Genomic DNA, 20,714 nt, shown 5'->3' on the forward strand with positions numbered 1-20,714 from the left:
AATACCTACCTTTGCTTTCATCTCTGAACGCCACTCCAGAAAATTACATATGTGGTAGTAGCACAAAATCAAGATAATGAAGATTAAAATAGCTCTTTGTACGATGGTGGGTTGTGAACTAAATCAGACTGTGCTAAAATGTAGTTTTAAATAGCACATTTGGGTTCATTTTCACATATTAAAAAAATATTCACACTCTGGTACCATTAAATAAACAAAGGCATGAATATTAGCTTTTGAAATATCATAGAGAACATGGCAGAATGTTTAAATGGAGGCTGATAAATAACAAAGGAGCTGAGGAAGCAATTCTTTTCATTGAGAAGAACAGGAAGCCCGGGGCTGTTTGGAGATACCAGAGCAGGGAAGAGCTTGAAAAGCAGCTGCAGCAGAGGTACTTCTCAGGGCAGAGCAGACAGAGGCCAGCCTCTAAGCCTGGGCTCACTTTACCCACCCTCCTGTTAACAGTGGTAGAACTATGCTAAGTTCTGCAAATCACATCCTCTCAGTAGCCTAGGAGGTCGGTACCTTAACTACATTTTAAGGTGCGCAGCTTGCCAAAACTAAAGGAGGTGCTCACTCTCCTTATCCTGGGGCAGGCTCCTAACCACTCTGCTTTCTGCACAAGAGATCAGAGCTGCAGCCTAAGTGTTCACATCCTTTATAGGTTGTAATGTGCTCTACTTGAAAAGTATGTTGTGATCCTAAATCAGGTGGACACAATGCTAAATGGGAGGTTTACAGTGATAAATGTGAAAGTTAAAAAATACAGATAGCCAATCAATATTATGCTTTGATGAAAAAAAAGAAAAAAAAATGGAATCAAGTTCTACAAGAAGGAAGAAGACAATATTAAAGAAGAAATATAAATAAAGGAAAAAATAGAAAAACAACATAGAACATTTACAGACTCAAAATGTGACCTTATAAAAAGTCTTAAAAAAAACCCAAATTTTATCTATATTGATGAAATACAAAGAAGACTCAAATAGCCCAAGTCAGAAATCAAACAGGGCACATAGTTACTGATTGTACAGAAATACAAAATACTGGAAGGAAACTTTAAACAACCTTGCACCAATAAACTAGATAAATTATATGAAATAGATGTGTTCCTAAGAGATACACAATCTGCTAAGACTGAATCATTATGACATAGAGAGTGGGAACATTTATTTAACTAGTAAAGGTGCTGAGCCACAGCCAGTATCCCAGATGTAAAGGAAAACAACAGACCACACAGTTTCATTGGTAAATTCTACCAACTATGCAAAGAAGAATGAAGATCTCTTTAAAACTTAAAAATTGGTGTTTCTAAACTTGTCCTCTCAAATCTATATTGTTTTAGTGCCAAAGCCAAAGAGACCCCCCAGGAGAAGAAAAGTAAACATCAGTGTCTCTCATGGATACCAACCAAGTTTACCACAGAACACAACATGAACACCCAGAATTCAACAATGCATTACGGCCATTATACACCATGACAAAGTGGTATTTATCTCTGCAAAGAAAAGAAAGCTTGACACCAGAAATCAATCAATGCCCTGCACTGTATTAAAAATGGAAGGAGGAAACTTTATAATTTCAACTGATGTAAGAAAGGCAAAATCCAACACCGTTCCATGATAAAAGCAAAGAACCCACTGCTGGAAACATAATGAAACAATCTCATGCATGTGAAATCCCACAGCTAATGTCAATGAAGAAAGACTGAAGTTGTCTCTAAAGGAAGCAAAAGGCATCAAATTGGAAATAGAAAAAAAATGTAAATTGATCTTTGCTCATAAATGATATGAACTTATGTGGAGAAAGTCTTAAAAATTCAACAAAATTGAACAGTATTTGAGCATAGGAAATTAGCAATGAAAGTAAATTATGCTTCTACATGCCAATCATGAACAGCCTAAAAAGGGTGTTAAGGAAATAATCTCATTTACGATTACATCACAAAGAATAAAATATGTAGGAGTAGAACAGTCAACTAAGGAACAAAATGAACTAACCAATGAATAAAGCATTTAAAATAAAATATTTAACCCAGGAATTAAAGAACCATAAACTTAAAATTTGAAAACTCGGGGGATCTGTGATTGGTATGTAAAATGAATAAAAAATTTTCTTAATTAAAAAAAAAATTAAAAAACTCACCTTGTGTTCCTACATCAGATTTAATGTTGAGGTGCTACTACCACTGGAAGTTACTAATGACCTCAATGCAATCCCCCAAAAACCCCAAAGGCATTTTCAGAAGATTAGAAAAAGTGTTACAATCAGGTTGTGCTCTGCTGTAAGTTATTCCAGTTCTGTGAACCAGTGTTTTTGTCTCCCACTGAGAGGGGGGGGAGTTGTGTCTTGTTTTGAGACGCATCATTTTAAATGCAGCATTTCATTCCAACTTCAGCGAAAGCACAGAAGCAGGAGAACTCTGCACTTTGCTATGAACTTAAATACCACCCATCTACACACTCCAGGAATTGTTTTAAAATTTCTAATTACCAATCATTTACCAACAGTGAAGCAACCCTCTGCGATTAATTCTCTATTCCATTTTATAGAAAAGGAAACCAAAGGCAGAGATATCAAAGTTTTCTAGCTTGTGTGCAGTGAAGCCAGGTCATTGGCCTGGCTTCTAAAGGCTGTACAGCTCACGGTTGCTGTGCGATGTCTTTCTGTACGCTGTGAATATGTGTTGCTGTGATTGGTTGATAAATAAAGCTGCATTAGCCTTTGGCAAGGCAGCTTAGAGGCAGGTGAGAAATCCAAGCAGATATACAGAGAGAGGAAAGGAAAGGAAAGGAAAGGAAAGGAAAGGAAAGGAAAGGAAAGGAAAGGAGAGGGAGAGAGAGAGAGAGAGAGAGAGAGAGAGAGAGAGAGAGAGAGAGAGAGAGAGAGAGAGAGGCAGCTGCTACCTAAGGAGCAGCAAGATGCCAGCAGACTGGTAATGCCACGCCCATGTGGCAACTTATAGATTAATAAAAATGGGTTAAGTTATAAGAGCTAGCTAGCAAGAAGCCTGCCATAGGCCATGCAATTGGTAGTTAATATTAGGCCTCTGAATTATTATTTTATAAGTGGCTGAAGGACCATCGTCATGCCGGCCAGGACTGGCCAGGACTGGAGAAACCTTCCGGCTACAGATGGTGGTGTCTGGTAATGGAGTGAGTGATTTAGGGCCACTGAAAGGAAACTCCTGTTAAGACCATCATTGGTTTTTTTGTTTGTTTGTTTGTTTGTTTTTTGTTTTTCATGGAGTCAACTTTAAAATCCAGGCAAAGAAAACAACACCTGCTGCTCCTCACCTCCATCCTGCAGTGGAAATGCCACAGGGCCTTTTCTTCACTTCATGGATGTTTCAGCCTGGCCTTTGAGGCTCAGAACAATAGACGTGTACTATGAGTATATGTATGGTCTTGCTCATTGTGACCTTGGGCCTTCTGTTGAGTATTCCACGTAATGTCTACAAGGATGGTGCTATTAATAGTGTTCTAATTTAGCTTCCAAATCAAGAGTATTTTATTGTTTCAGTTTTCCATATCACACTGATTGCTCAGTCCAGAGCTGCTTGCTCCTGAGACCACTGGCACTGTGGATACTGCAGGGTAAAGTTGAGTTCTCCATCACTGGTCTATCAATAAACATTGCTGTGAATGGATCATAAGCAGCATGTTCCATGAGGAGACCAGAGGGCAAGGCACATTGCTGATCTCCAACTTTTCTTGCTGCTGACTCAGTGAGTATATCCTGTTCCAGCAGAGACCCTTACTTCCTGGAAGTATGCTATTCATTTTAACCAGTAGTCTTAAGAAATAAAATGTTAGAAAATTTTTACAATTTAAAATCTTCTCAGTGTCCTACAAATGTAGAGAACAGCAGCTTGTTTGTAGATGAAGAATTGGAACTCAGAAGCTGTGGGCTCCCCCTGGTATACTCAACACGAAAGGCTCATGGTGGCTTCAATGTTCTCTTGTCACAAGTGTGGTTTCCTATACTATTTCCATGACCTGTGTGAGTGGATCCCAGTAATTTGGGTGTGGGGCAGTGAGGGTGTCCACTGGAAGGCATGACTTCTGTAGTTTCCCCAAGCCCATCCATACCCGAAGCCCCTGGCTCTGAGAAAGAAGAGAAACCAGGTGAACAGGCTCAGGAGGAAGTGAATAAGGAAGGACAACAGCAATAATAAAGGCCATTTGTTGACAAATTTTCTTTGAAGTTGGTTGTCCTGGCCTGGTTGAGTTGTTTTTGTTTTTGTCAACCTGACACATGCTAGAGTTATCAGAGATAATATTCTACCTGTTTTGTAAAAAATGTTGTTGTAAGTAAAAATTTAAAAGTAAACCAATTTTCTTTTGCTTTGTTCAGAGGCATATTTTCAAAGAGATCCATATACAAACTGCAAACTATAATTGTTTGGAATGTATTACAAAAGAAAACAAAACCCACTTTTCATGGTTGCTTTGTAAGTTTTGGGGAGTACCTGATCTGTGAGACAGTTCTTTGAAAATTTGGGGTTAGAATGACAAAGAAAATAGGGTACTGGTTACCCTGAGATTATGTTCTGGAAAACCATCTGGATTTGACTGTTAGACATATTACCAGGTCAATGGTCATCCCTTCCCACACCATCCACCAGAATGGGAATGCTAAAACATGGAGGGCAGAAGCTTCAAGATGAGCGCAATTAATAAAAGCTAATTTGGCAAGCTCTTCTGGAGATGGGAATGTTAATTGAAGGGTTGGATTAAACCCTGAAATAAATTAAGTTGCAGAAATAAAAACAGTACCACTACTAATCTAATTAAATTAAGCTATGATGGGCTTTAGGGTAATGCCTTGCCAGCTCTAACCCAATCTATGCTCCAACAGTTTTTTGGATAATATTCAGGGAGGCTAATTGTGCCAAGAACACTAAGCAAGAGTCTTCATCACCTCACATCATAATATATTCTGGATTTAACCACTGAGCCCCCATACAATGACATTACCCTAGATTGACCTCAACTTACTGAATAGTCACACAGCAGCTGCTAGGCACCTGGAGTGGGGAAGCAGCACATGATGTCCCCAAGCATTGGTAAGTTGTCAGGCAGCCCAACAGGGGCATGGACAAACAGAGAAGACTGATATGCACAAAGTGTGGTGAGTCTAGCTTGCTGGAGCACAGGATGGGACAGGGTATCTAGTGGCATCATGACAGAGAGGTCTATCAGAGGACAAACTCTGCAGGTCTGGCTTTGATCATGGAAGAGAGCCTCATAGAAGGATGTTTGCTCTGCAGGAACTCTGGCTCTCGGATGTGTGACAGGACTAGTGAAACTCAGTGTAGAGTGGGCAAGGGGCATATACAGCAGAGAAAAATGGTTCCTAGACATTGCTCATCAATGCCAATTGACAGGCAAATCACACCAGACACAGCCAGATCTAGGAGAGTAGCTGAAGGACCTCAGGGTCAACCAGTGGCAAAAGGGACATAGGCACAAACATGTCCCTCCTTGACAAAGCAGGATCCCAGCAAGACACTCAGAAACTATCCTTTCTTCCTTCCTGAGAATTTGGGCTTCAGAGTGGATGCTGCTTTTTGGCTTAGAAGCTGACACATATACATCCTGTCTCCATGCCTGTGTTCTATGCCTCTTGATGATGCTTTGAACTTAACACAGACAGTATAAGTGCTTGTCTGTTATCACAGGATGCCATAATGTATAAGGGGAACCCAAATGGCTTCAACGAAGAAGAACCTTGTGGTTATGGGAAATGCAAAACTCCATTCTGACTCTGTCAGTGGCATTAAAAAAATAAAGAGAACCGTACTCTTGAAACAAAGACTGAGGAACAGTGCGAAGCAGAATGTGTTGACCTGGTGTGAAGGATAAGAGATGCTCCTGAGAGTGTATACCATGAAGAGAAAGGATCATAAGACACAAACAGATGGATCTTCTTGTTGGGTGTATTAGTTGTCTGTTGCTGTGATAAAACACAATGATCAAGGTAGCTTATAAAAGAAGAGTTTATTTAGGTTTATGGTTCTAGAGGGTTAGAATCCATGACGGCAGAGCACAAGTGGCAAGCAAGGTGGCTGGAAAAGAGAGTCAAGAACTCACCTCTTGAACTTCAAGCAGGAGGTTGAGAGACGGAACTGGGAATGCTAGATGGCATTGAAACCTCAAAAATCTGCTCTCAGTACATACTTTCTAGCAAGGCCATACCTACCCCCTAAACCTACACAAAAAGCCCTACCAACTGGGGATCAGGCATTTAATCATCTATGCCCATGAAGGACATTCTCATTCAAATCACCACATTGATTATGGCTGAGAGGCCTGCAATTCAAATTAACCCAACTTTGAGTCACTGAGCCATCTTGAAGCTCAGCATTCTCAGAACACAGGTAAGTTTCTGATTTCAAAGCATGTAATACTCTCAGATAAATACCATTTCCAACAGAAAGAGTTTAAGTAAGGTCAGGAGTGATGAATGAAGAATAAATTGGAGATGCTACCTTCATCTAAAAGGATTATAAGAGAAGACACATATACAAGTATATAGTGCTATAGTAGTTTCAAGTGAAAAATGGAATTGTTATATTTGAATGTAATTCAGGTACAATGAAACTATTTTTAAAAAATAGATCCACATTTATATCTTTGTGAAAGAGGATCCTGGGCTCCTTTACAGTGACTAGAATGGGGTATGGAGGAAAGTTACTGAGGACATGTCAAGTCCAGTGAGTAATTTGGGTGCACATGACTCTCATGCACGCACCTGTTATAATCATATTCATTAATTGCTGTAGTGCATTTTTTATTGTCTTCACTAAGTGCTACAGACTGGTAACTAATAAAGAAAAGTTCATGTAATTGTTTTTATTTTTTTTATTTTGTGTATGTGTGTGCATATGTGTATATGAGCATGTATGTTGGAGCCAGAGGACAACTTCAGTTGACTTCCCTCAGGTTCTATCTACCTTCTATGTAGATAGGGTCTCACTGCCCTGGAACTTACCAAGTAGTCTAGGCTTGATGTTAGGGAGCTCCAAGGATCTGCTTGTCTCTGTCTCCCCAGGGCTGGGATTACAAGTAAATGCTACCACACCCAGCTGTGTTTTAATGTGGGTTCTAAGTATCTAACTTGGGTCCTCATGCTTGCGACGGAGGCACTTTCCAGGTAGAGACATCTCCTCACACCAGAAAGGTGTGTAAACTCATGGTTTTGGAGTGAGGTTTATCTCAGTGATGTGGATGCCAGACTCCTATAACAGCATACAAGACCCTGAGACAGTCTAACCGCTTTTCCCAACAGACCTAACTTCATATAATGCATAAACCTGCTAACCTATCAATTTATTAATCCATGAATTGATCCACCAATTAGGGCAGAGTCCTTATGACTCAACCACCTTTTAAGTGTGCTTCTTAGTCTGTCTCCTTAATACCTGCCAAAGGGGACTATACTCAAGACAAATGTTTCACTGCACTGCAATCCAGAAACAGGAAATTCCAGGAAGGTTATAGGGTGTGAAGTGTGTATGTTAGCCAGATCATCAGTGGTTGGAAATCTTTCTCCTGGAGAAATAATCTTAGAAATGGCAGCAAAGTCCCAAGGCTGAGCCATCCTGTTCTGGAAGTTGAACAGCAAGGCTACACAGAGAAATCAAGTGATACACATATGCCGTATGATGTTACTTCATTTTGTCTATACACTTGCTCATGAAGGTGAAATCTGCTGGATAAGCAAAGACCCTGGTCAGGGCTTGGGCCAGAGAACTAAATAAATCTCCGATTAAAAACAAAACAAAACAAAAACAAAAACAAAAACTCTTTCCTAAGGTGCAATTTTCTCCTTTGTAAATGTAGACTGACATTACTCAGAACATGTTTGATTTCACAGCAGCCAGCATGCTTTGAGTGCTGTGTCCTCAGGAGTTGTGCAGAATACCTTCTGGTGTCCTCAAATAGCTATAATGCACAGCGCTGTCACCCTGTGCCCTCGTGGAAACAGAGTCCCTAACATACCTGTGCTTTTGATTTGACCATATGTGACACCATTCAGATAAGAACATTTAAATATCTCAAGAATGATTTCATGTTTGAATTCAGGAGAGAGGAAGGGTCATAGGCCAGTTTCCCAGCTCAGGTGCTATCTTGGGATCACACTGTGCTGTCTGACTTCAACCTGAAATGTGCCCCGCCCATCCCCAGAAATGCAAACCCCACAGCACAAAATGATAATTCAATAAGTGTCTGTTATAAGGGAAAAGCATGCCCACTGCAAACACCCTGTTATCTCTTAGAAGGAGGTGAGTCTTGTGCAACTAGAAAATGGATGAAAGACACTGAAAGAAAAATCAGCTTCTTTTCAAACACAGCAAAGACGAAGCTGGTACACCATCTTCTGTCAGGCTGTATCGGTCACTGGTCATTCACTTCTCTGCTTCCAGCCTGGCATCTGCTCATACCCCTTGTCTAAATGTATCTCCCGAGGGCCTCCAACTGCAAGGGTACCATAATGAGTTATTTGAGGACGAGGGCAGCCCCGTGTGCCTTTCCTGATTGATATGTGCCCAGGGTCAGGTTAGAGCCTGAAGAAGATGTTTGAGTTAGTATAGACTCCAATGTTCTTTTAGGTTATTCCCTAGTGCACAGCCAAGAGCAGCCTGCCAACCTTGGAAAGTTGTGAGTGTCACATGTTAATGGCAAAAGGCAGATGAGATTCCCTATTACCCCAAGGACTGTTGGTGAAGAGCTGTCTTATCTTTCCACAGTCTGACTCCTGCCATATATTTTCATCCAACTGCCATGTTAAGCTACTTGATCTAAAGTCCTCTGCCCATTCTGGGCATCTGAAAGCAACTCTCAAGTTCCCAGATTTCTCCTATCTGGATGAAGTGCCTCTCAGGAATTCCTGTCATCAGACTTTAACCTCTCATGTAAATGACAATGACATCCTCCTGTAATCTGTCCTTGAAGAATAACTGAGCTCAGCTTCAAGCTATCCACAGAGCTGCTGATGGTGCTCACAGAGAAGGCTTTCAGGAAGGAGGTCAGAAAGAAGGTGGTTCATATGCTTTCCTCCCCAGATGCTCCTCTCACTCTCCTTAAATACAATAATTCATTTTATGAGGACGCCTGGCCCTGTCCTACGGTAGTGAGATGATATTTAATGTGAATATAATTGTGATGCATGGGGGAGTGGGACAATAGAGTCAAGAGTTGAATCAGATCATCCATTGCTAGGAAAAGAAGGCCCAGGTTTCTCAGATCAGAGACTGGACAGACAGAAGCCACTGAGGCAGAGTACTGGGCAGGCATCCAGGGAGAGGTTGAGGATCAGTGGTCTAGAAGACAAAGAAGCTCAGCAGGGCTCTGTCCAGATACTACACATTCCTACATCAGCAGGGGGTGGTGGTGGTGGTGGGGAGGGTGGGGCATGATCTTCAAGTGCATAGAGAGTGGATACACACGGGGAGGAGGGGGCTCAAGCTGGGAAGGGCAGAGAAGGGCTGGGGCAGCAGAGTGAGTAGAGGCAAGGAGGATACTGGATCATAGGACTGAGTCAAGAGGGCTGCAGTACTTGTGTGTGTTCTCACCACAGCACTCAGGAAGTATGCAGGCTCCAGCTGGAGCATGAGGAGTTTGAGCACTTTCTGGCTGTGGCCAATCATGAGGCAGGACACTGAGCTTCCTGAGCCTCTACCACCCAAGAGGAGCCTAGGAAACCTGAAGAGGGATTGCACACAGTATACTCAGTGGCTACTTCATTAGAGTCTCTGCTGTCCTTTGCTCTACAAGCTGTGCATGCACACAGGAGAGGGGACAATGGATGGAAGGAGCAGCTAAGCTTTAGGCTGCATTGCAAGCTCATGTCGGAACAACAACAAAAACTTAGAGTTAGCAAATCAGCACACAAGTGAATAGTTTTAGAATAGTTAAAACTGTTATGTATTTCCTTCTAGTCAGGTTCGCATTCCCATGGGAGTCCAACAGCAACATCAATCAATATTCTAACAAAATATCTTTGCTCAAGGGCCAAGGTCTTCTTGAAATGACTCATTTTTCTCCTCCACAAAGTCACAAGAAAAAAAAAAACTTATTGCAAACAGTTGTTTCCTGGCAACAAGAGCCAAACTTGGTCACTATGTATACCTGGTTGTATAACACACACACACACACACACACACACACACACACACACACACACACACAATCTCCAAACACTGGATAGCTTCAGGAAAGCCTGAAACTATACATACAGTGATAGCCTAGCCTGAGAAGGTTCTGCTCAGCAGCATCATGAACTCCGGACATCCATCTAGTAATGCCTAGGACTTTGGGCTGTTCACTCCCTAAAGTGACTGAAAGGGTTCTGCAGGTATGATAATTGAAAGACCTTCAGGTCAGGAAAACAAACTAGATCATCAGTCAAACCTCATGAACCTCACCATGGAAAACCTTTTGCCAGAACTGACCTATTCCTGGATTTAGATAGAGCAAAGCCAGGCCAGGAGTGTGGGGTGGAGCTTCTCTGCCAGTAGCTGGATGTGGCTCCATAAGCCCACCCCAGACCTCCAACCTACAGAGCTGCGGGAGAGATTGCCCTAGAGCCAGGTAAGCCACAAAACACATGTTAATCCCTGTAGCAAATATACCAAAGCTCTCATGCCCAGACTGTTTTGATATTACCATTTTTCTGTGATTGTTAGCAAATCCATTATCTTATTTCACTATCAAGCTTGGCTGAAAAGACACGATTTTCCAGGCTACATCTCCATTGCTTTACATTTCATATTTGCCTTTTCAAAATAGTTTCCTAGGGGTTGTTTGTGTTGGACAAACATAAACACAATTCAAGTCTAACTCCTATGTGCAAACACTAGGTGGGACAGCCACTGATAAATGTTTTCACAGATATGTATCCCCACATCTCTTACCACCCTGACAGGAAGAGCTGGTGCTGGATTCATCCCTCCTGTGCTCTCCTGTCAGGAACCATTAGTATTAGCCATATTTGATGACATGATTTGAGGTTATGAGCTAAGCCCAACTGAATACAGACTGCCCAGAGAATGAGTGGGTAGTACAAAAGGTGTGTTCAACATGAGATCCCACTACCTCTACCTTCTTGAGACTCTATGACTCTACAGGAGTTTGCTAGAGAGCTGTGAATTGTGGATATCTGAGTTTGACCGGTTATATAATACTGCAATATGCTTAACAGAGACAAAATACTAATAGAATTATAAAATTCAGTTAGATTTTTTTAAAATAAAAAATTGGTATTTTTTTGTGTGTATCCATGATGCACGTTTGTGACAGTGCACATGCAAAGGCTTACATGTAGAGACCAGAGGACAATTTTACACACTTAGTTCTATCCTCCCACCTTTAGGTGGTATTTGGGAATTGAACTCAGGTCCTCAGGCTTTCATGGCAAAGTGTTTTACTCCCTGAGCCACCTAGTCAATGCAGACTTTAAAGAAAAATTTAAGTGAATGTATTGGATAACATCCATACGAAGATACTTGTGAATTTATTGAAAGTCAATATTCCCCTCATGGCTATGAACATCTCACAGAGAACATTCAGGCAAGCGAATAACAGGAAAAGCTCATTTTAGCATGGATTTACTTGGAACTTCCAGAAGGAGGCATCCCAAGTGTCTGTCCTATGCTCTCAGAAGCAACAAGAAGAAGAACAAGATGCCATTTCAAGAGTAATGGGCACCACATTGATGGTTTTAAATTAAGATAAACCTGACTAATAACTTACTTCTCCAAACAGCTCAGCAAACCAGCACTATGGCATGCTGTTTTGTGTACAAAATTAAAACAAGCTAAAATTTAATTGCTTTTGGTAGCAAAGTGGTGATGATCTTTTAATCATCCATTAATCTAACTCAACACTCTTTAATATTTCATTTGATGTTTCATAGGTTCTTTTGTCTTTCAGAAGAAATAGTAAAACATTTGTAACAGTCACATGGTATTAGAAAATCTCTCACTAACAGTGGTTTTTTGAAGTAACTCCAAAATTGAGATTTCTCTAGAAATTATCTGGAAAATTAATTGAAGCACTTAGGGAATTATGTTTTGCATATTTCAATGTGAAGTGTATTTTAAACATTAATTAGTTAAATTACTGGTATCACTCAAGAGATAAAATAGTAATCTCTTTAGAAACAACATCCAAAAGGAAGGCTGAGGTTGCTTTCCCATTCCCTTACAAACTCAAATGAACAAAGGTCAGCAAGGGTCCACTTCCCCCAAACACCTCCACAGCACACTCTCTCACATATGGAGTTTTGATGTGCAGAAAGTATCTTCTCTGTAACCTCATGTTATCTGTGATGATCAGAACCAGTCCTCTCTTGTCTACACCTTTTGCCTACAAGGTGAGAATGCCTTTGGAGGAGATGGTTGCCATCAGATGTTGATCATTGGTACCCTAAACAATAGGCAGCTCATCAGGAAGAAAGGATTAAAGATTTACCACAGTACCTAAGATAATGCCAACCAGACCAGGAACCTAGACAAGCTAAGACTCCAGAGTCAGCAGAACAGCTCACACACTAAACTCTAATTCCGGTGTATCATCCACACTCATATCTTTACTTGGGTTTATTTGCTCACTTCTGAAGAACACTGAAGGGTGTCACTGTTTCATTTCCCTGGTGACAGAAGACATGACAATCTAATTAGGAAGAAGAGGGTGTAAGCAAGAAAAAAGAATTAATACTTAAAGGATGAATGGGGACCTAGAAAATCCATGAAATGAAAGGATGGAGCAGATAAGACATTTGGCGCTAGGTAAGAGCAGGTTTCACCAGTATACCCAGTGTGCATCCCAGCCATATGACACTCTGGTTATTTTGTGGGTTTGCCCTAACTGAGATCACTTGAAGTGTTGTAAAGAGATGAAGAACATACAACATTTGGAATCTTATCCATAAAAAGGTAGTTGTGGGTTTGTTTAGAACTGAGATAAACTTCCTCCAGTTTTTAGAAAGCTTCTGATAGTCAACCGATGACATTTGACAAGTGAAATCATGGCAATGATCAATGATATCCAGTGGATTTGATGCATGCCTTGGTGTTGGAGAGAATTCTGCTAACTGGGAAGCCATGCCAGTGTTATCTCTATCTCTTTCCTATCTGAAGTCATAAAATGGGCCAGTCACATGTCTTCAGTATATCCCTTAGGGCATGCCTTGGTACTGAACTCCTCCTTCATTTCTTCAGAGGGAGAGGACCTGCCTCCAGGACTCTACTGTACATCTATAGCCAGCTTTCCTGCAAAATGCATGTGGTAGCACCCAACGTGAGAGGCATCACCCTTGTCTTTCCTGGAAGAGAAGTGCCTGGTATCCCCATAGAGCCCACAAGAGAGACTAGCAGTTGTTTTTGTTGTCACATGTCATCTAACAGATAAATCCTCTTCAATCCCACGGCTTTGGAGTTGCTGCAGATTTCCATTGTTATAAATGTAGCTATTTTGAGCATTTTCCTGTACATTTAGGTGAGCAGGGCATCACTGACCTATGGTGAGTACTAGTCCACACTGAAGACCCTGACAAGCCTGTGACATTTTCTATTTTGCTAACAGAGTGGAGACTCTAGCTTCTTCAGTCTTACAGGTAGAACCTTTTCTACTCATGTGCTTCTTCTTGAGTCAACCATTTATCACGTACTCTCCTCTGGGAATTACTGACAAGTGAGCTGGTGATCACTGTCCCCAAACCAGCCTGCCCTGCTTTTAAATAGCTCTAGAGTTAGAACACATATCTTCTCACCATCACAATGGCTTGGTCCTTTCCTATGTACTGCTTATAGACTAGGATGAGTATCTCACTTATCTCTAGACTGTCCTTGCATGCCACCCTTGCGACATAGGACCAGGTTTTATGAAGGAAAACACCCCAAAGCATCTCCTGGATACAAAGGGGTTTACTGTTCTCTATGCCATCCCCAATTCATCTTCAGGCACCCTGGGAAGAGTCATTCAACACAGCTGAAGTCAGGGGGATCCTCAGAGGATGCCACTGAGGAGCTCTCGGAAATATGTGACCTTACATTATAGTACTCACAAAGGCTACATTCTTTCATATGTGGCTGGCTACTTTCCTGTTTTATATGGGACCACTGAAAACATCCAAGTCCATGTAAAATAAATGACACCCCCCATCAATCACATCACCCCTGGTGTGGTGACACTTCTGAATATACTTTGAAAACAAAGATTGATGCACACAAATAATTTGTAAAGCACTGGAGATCTGGTAGACAAGCAATGCCGTCTTCAGGAAATCATCTTTCAATCCTAGAGACACCAGGCAGTCAGCTCCTATGGGCAGCTGAGGGTCTTTGATGTGAAGCACAAGAACAATGATATCAGAGCATCAAATGTCAAAACCAAGGCTTTGATCTTCCTGTACTGTGAGCCTTGCTGCTTACTGTCCAGCGCAGGCATCTCAGAGGCTCCAGCTACCCTCTGTCCATTCAAAGGTGAGAGAGGTAATCTCTAGCAAGGAGATCTGGAGATTAGCTTGTTTCATCTGCTGTAGAGGGATGGTGGTGGTGGTTCAGGGAACAAATTCCATCGCAAGGGCTCTGATGCTGACAGAGGCTGTGCGCACAGGTATCTCCAAAACTATGAATGAAGGCCTGCAGCTAGGTGAGAGCAGTGCTGTTCAGACAAACCTCTCGGGCCTGAGTCTCCACATCATGCTTCTCACCTGCAGTCCCTGGTCACTCAATGAAACAGTGTCCTTACTAGCTAGTCACCTTTCACTCATCTAGCTCATACTCACTTCTTAAATTGCTCACACGCCATTTGAAAATAATTCCCTCCTTTTCAGATTTCTTTTCTATAGCCTTAGTTACCTGTACTCACTGTGGTTGGAAAATATTAAATGGAAAATACCTGAAAAAAAATTCATGAGTTTAAATGTACTGTTCTGAGTAGTGTAGTGAATTCCTGTTTCATCTCCCTCAGTGTGATAGAGGATGAGTCCTCTCCTTGCCCAGCATGTCCACACTGTGTGTACTACCCTCCTCATCAGTTACTTAGAAGTCAGAATGATCCTCAGGTCACTGTTGAAGTGTCATATTTCTCGTTTATACAGTTTATGGGTTGTTTTTTTTTTTTTTTTGTGTGTGTGTGTGGTAGCTCACATGTTACAATGGCTATGTTGGCAACTCCTTCCCTTTCATCAGGTTGGCATTGCATCGTCTTACTTCATCACTAGCAGAGGGATGAAGGCAGTATAGAAGATAGTGTAAGAGAAATGGGTCTCCACATAACCTACTACATTGTCAAGCTACATGTTTTTGCATGTATCCATGTGATTGCTAATCTCTACAAATTATACCTTACCATAGGTAGACATGCACAAATAAACATTGTATGTAGGATTCAATAATCCAAGGGTTTTTTTTTTTTTAATCCACTGGGGGCCTTGGAACATAACCACAGAGCTTGAACATACAGGAGATATAAAAATGAAGACATAGCACTGTTTTCCCACTGGATCTGAGATGGCATGTGCTTTAATAATCTCCAGGGAGAACAGAGTTCCTCTTATACTCAGATCTCCTCATCCTTCAGAAAGTCTGCAGTGGTCTGGTTGTCTGACATCTATGCCCAAGTCCTCTCTTCACATAGGGCTCATAACTGAGGTGCTTCCATTCCTCTCCCACTATGCTTCAGAGGAGCTGATGTCTTCCTAGTTCCCAGAGCAGAGGCTAGTGACAGAGACCCTTTAGCAGATGGTGTTCCCTGTATAGCCATGTGGTCTGATGAATTTCTGTTTCAAGCTGTCAGAATCAGTCTGAAGAAGAGACCTCAATTTAATCATTGACTATGTCTTCTTGTTCACTAAACATTCAAAAGGAAACATTTTGTTTCTGAGGAATGGTCTGTAACCAGGAGAGTAGTTACAGTAGTAGCAGGGTGGAGTTACTGGGGCCATTTTTTCTTCTTACTGTTGATGGCAGAATGAGTCCTGTTACTTGTAGCTAATCAAAACCTATTAGATAGGTATTTTAAAGTTGCTGGCTCTATGTTATTATGAAAAAGATATTTTATTTCCATTTTAATTGCTAACCAAATACTGATGGCATTTAAAAAATCTTTAGAGGAATTGATGTGGAAAATGCATAAAAATATTTCATGCTGCAGAAAAATATGCATTAAGTATATATTTTAATAAAAAAATATTCTGCTATATATGTCAAAGCAGCTTGAAAGCTATCCACTACAATCTTGGCATTTGAGCATGAGTTTGGGAGGCAGTAATGGAGCAAGTAGACCCATGGAAAAAGTTACATGTTTCTGAGTAACACTGAGACTTTAATAATTTTTGATATCTGTGATATAGACATTATTTAAAACAATATTGCATAGGACAATGCAGCTTGAAGAGACTGTTCAATAGAGAAGCACTGACTTTTTTGTTCTGACATCTTAGGGTTTTTCTGCACAATGCCTTGGCCACATGGGCAATACATGAGGAGCTTATGTGTAGAAATGTGTCTTGAGTTTGAAGGAGAGTCCATGAGGCACAAAGAGCATCATTCAGACATCTTTCTCTAGAGGTGATCCATTAGCCAATGCATGCAGGAAGATGAGCTCACAGCTGCCCCAGGGAAGAAGAACCTTGTTATCAACACTACAATCATGCACATAATCCAGATTTAAATTGGAGAACCTTGAGTTGGAACAAGATCCAAAGTCAGTAAACATAAAACCAGTGAAACAAGAAAAAGTAGAGATGGGAGATGGATGAAATAAATATGGCTTTGCTAACCAACAAAGTAGGTTGCTATTTATTGTGTCTGAAATATGCTAGTCACAAGGTGTTTTCCTATAATTTCATTCTGTCTCCAGGGAGGCTATATGTCTCAGTACAGTACATATATATAGCTTAAAAATTCTTAGACTATGACACTATTATATAATTTGTAGGTGGCCATGGAAAAGCCATAGAGCCCTTATGTGCTTATGAAAAGAAGATAAAAAGGAAATCAATAGTTACACACAGCACATTTAAAAATCAAGTGTGGTGTGTGGAAAAGTATGCATGGACAGTAGCACAGCTTCTAGGACAGCTTTTTGATATGCCTATGTTAGAACACTCCATTTTCAGGAATCATGCTGCAGTTTGGAGAACTACTTTGAACAAGTAGGAAGAAGGAGGAAGAAGAAGTGAAAGTCCAGGGTTGATCTTGCTTGAAATCAGAAAGGCATCCTCTCTCCTGTCTATCTGTTTCCTAGAGGGACCACAAGAATACAAGGACTGTAAGTTGCTTCCTGAACAGAGCCTTGAGAATAGCTCCAGGGACATTCATAGGTCTCTAGAAGGAAGTATCAAATAAGAATGGATAAAGAAAATGTGGCATATATACACAATGAAGTAATACTCAGCAGTAAAAAACAACCATATCATGAAATTTGCAGGCAAATAGATGGAACTAGAAAATATCATCCTGGGTGAAGTAACCCAAACTCAGAAGGACAAACATGGTATGTACTCACTTATAAGTGGATACTAGATGTAAGGCAGAGGATAACCAGACTGCAACCCACAGCTCCAGAGAAGCTAGCTAACAAGGAGAACCCTAAGAGGGACACATAGTTAGCCCAGCGAAGGAGAAACAGATGAGATCTACATGAGCAGACTGGGTGTGGGGGTAGGTAATGGAGGGCAAAGAATGGGGGATGAGAACATAAGAAAATGGGAGGTTAAAGCCATAACAGGGACAGAGTGGGAGAGCAAGGAAAGAGATACCATGATAAATGAAGACATCATGGGAATAGGCAGAGGCAGGGTGCTGGGGAAGTTCCCAGGAATCCACAAGAATGACCCCACCTTGGACTACTGGCAATGGTTGAGAGGGTGCCTGGACTGGTCTACTCCAGTGACGGGATTAGTGAATAACCTAACTGTCATCATAGAACTTTCATCCAGTGACTGATGGAAGCAGATACAGGAATCCAATCAATGAGAGAGAGGAAGAATTCTGTGGGCAGGGGACGTTGAGATCATGATGGGAAAATGTGCAGAGACAACCAACCACACTAGTGGAAACTCATGAACTGTGGACCAATAGCTGTGAACCCCCATAGAACTGGACTAGGCCCTCTAGATACGTGAGACAGTTGTTTAGCTTGAACTAACTGAATCCATCCCTGGTGCATGTGCAGGCTTTTTGGAGCCCAGTGCCTATGGTATGACACCTTGTGTAGCCTTGGCACAGTGGGGAGGGACTTGGACCTGCCTCAACTGAGTGAATGTACCAGGCTCTGCTGACTCCCCATGGAAGACCTTGACTTGGGGGAGGTAGGGATGGGAGTAGGTTGTGGGGGAAGGCTGGGGGCAGGAAGAGGGAGGAGGGGGCGATATGTGGTTGGTAAGTAAAATGAGTAGAAAATTTTGTAATAATAAAAAAAGAAGAATGGAGCCTTCAGAATCTCCAGAGTTTCTGGGACACACTCACTCCTCCCTTCATCAACCGTGAAAGACCCGTACAAGCTCAATACTGGATGCTAACAGTATTTTCTTCAGAATTTGCTTTCTCTCTTCCAATCTTAATCTCAATACTCTCTCCTTCCCTCCCTCCCTCTCTTTCTCCTTCTCTTTCTCTCTCCTGCCATCTCCCTCTCTCTCCCCCTCTTTTTGTCTCCCCCATCTCCCTCTCTCTCCCTTTCTTTCTCTTTCTGTCTCCCTCCATCTCCCTCTTTCTTCCCCCTCTCTCCGTCCCTCCCCCCTCTCTTTTCCTCCCTCCCCAACCCCCACCAAGGTTCATCAGCTCACACCTTGATATTCTGATTCTTCCTACAAGGAAGGACTCCTCCTGCTCTCTTGTGTGAACACTGTCAACTTCTGGAGAATAGATGTTGTGACTGTTATTGCTCCAATCCCTCAGCCACTTCTATCCTCTTTTAGAAAATGACAGTTCTAAATATAAAGTAGGACTTATTGACCGTTGTGAAAGAAGTTCTCCTGTCTATCAACACTACAAACACACTTATCTATCAGACTGAATCACTCACAGTGCCCACTATGAGAAGAATGGCTACCAGCTTCCAAGTTCTATGATGGAGCTTCCTCTTTATCTCAGGACATCTCATGGTTGCCCGTCACTTGTCTTTCAGGGAGACTGTATTCACCTGATTACATTGTCTCAGGTGCCTGACCTGAGCTCTGTAGAGCAGTGGCCATGGCAACCAGATGGGTACCATCCTTGTGTCTCCTACTCTCATGTTGGAAGCAGAATGTGTGCTGCTGTCCTCAGAGCAAAAATAGCTCCAAAGTCCCCTCCCTATAATGGGCATCATAGAGTTGCCTTCTGGTGGCATGGACTCTCTGTATAGATAATTTCTAGGTGGCAACAAGTCATCACATCCAGGAAGTGCTTGAAGAAGGAGAGTCAACGTTGTGGGTTTTCCTTCCAATGTAATATTCTACAAAAAGTGGCCTGGTGTCTCAGCTCCAAGATGCTAGGGAGGATCAAGAAGCAAGTTACCCCATACCATGCACAGGGACTAGTTCAGGGGAAGATCTCAGGGGCTGGGTGGAGCAAAACATTCAGTTTCTGTGGACATCTAGATGTTAGGGCATTTAGTGGTCTAACAAACTTCACATATAATGAATTCTCAGGAATGATCATTTCCCAGTGACAGCTCATCCCATCACAAAGCCCATGTGTATGTTGAAAGTCAAGTTACAGGTAAGTAAACAGAATCTTCTCATACTGGAAATGAAGTAATTGTCTTTAGTTTCTATGCTTACACTTTTAGAGTTGTCATCACCAGGCTAGTCATGAGCCCAGACTCTTGACAAGGAGACAGACCTTGTCTGATGCATTGCTTTATTTATTTTCTGTCATTCTTTTCTTCAGCAGGACATATCCCATGAAGAGGCCCATATTTATGATAACAGAAACCATAACGCATCTTTTCTTATCTGCTCAGTGGATACACATTTAAATTTGTGGATGATTTATTTGCTGTCTTCAAGAACAGAGAAGCAATTCAGACACATTGCTGTATCATATTCTCCTTTGGACTATTAAGTCTGAGAGGAAAGGCCATTAGTGTCTTAAAATATTGCACATTCAGGTGATTCAGAGCTGTCTCTGAGGTGACTGCTCTGTAGCCTGCAAACTCCTCCTACAGTGGCAGGTGAGTCCCACAGCAGAAAGAGATTTGGCCCTTTCCTCACAGTAAACATGAATGCACATATGAACTAGATGCATGACCCTATGACAGACAGCGCCCCTTATTAATGAAGGCCCTGCTCATCATGGAAGATTGCCTTGACATGGTGACTCAGATGAAAAACGTTCACCTCTCATGGTTTACTTTCCTGAAATAAAATCCTTATTTATACTCCATCCTCTAGCTGTCAGGTGCTGCCCAAAAGCTGATAGTGAGAAAAGTGTGAATCCCGTAACATACTCACCCCAATTCTCTGAACTTCCATGAAAGTTGCTCTTTGGAATGACTTCTCCCACACGGCCAGCTCACTGCCCAGCTCCACACTGAAGATGTGGCTCTTCCCATGGCTGGCCAGGACACTGAAGCAGTATGATCTGGGGTCTTCACAGTCAAAATCTTGGAGACCCAGATACAAGTTTGCCTGCAGCCAGTAGTTGTCTGAAAGCCAGAACTGAAAAATAGTGTGGATTGGAAATGGGTCAGGATTAGAAGGTTGAGCCCAGA

General features: G+C 41.7%; 1 protein-coding gene across 3 annotated transcripts in view; it reads right to left on the bottom strand.

The window, feature by feature from the left end:
* Positions 1 to 20,714, bottom strand: part of Sntg2 (syntrophin gamma 2) — a 200,034-nt gene that overhangs the window by 27,449 nt on the left and 151,871 nt on the right. For all 3 annotated transcript variants that reach the window (XM_059248532.1, XM_059248530.1, XM_059248533.1), the window contains exon 14: positions 20,455 to 20,661. In XM_059248532.1, coding sequence (XP_059104515.1) covers positions 20,455 to 20,661 — 207 coding nt within the window. The remainder of the gene's footprint in view (positions 1 to 20,454; positions 20,662 to 20,714) is intronic.

This window comes from Peromyscus eremicus, chromosome 22 (assembly GCF_949786415.1).
Source record: "Peromyscus eremicus chromosome 22, PerEre_H2_v1, whole genome shotgun sequence".
NCBI classification, from domain to species: Eukaryota; Metazoa; Chordata; class Mammalia; order Rodentia; family Cricetidae; genus Peromyscus; species Peromyscus eremicus.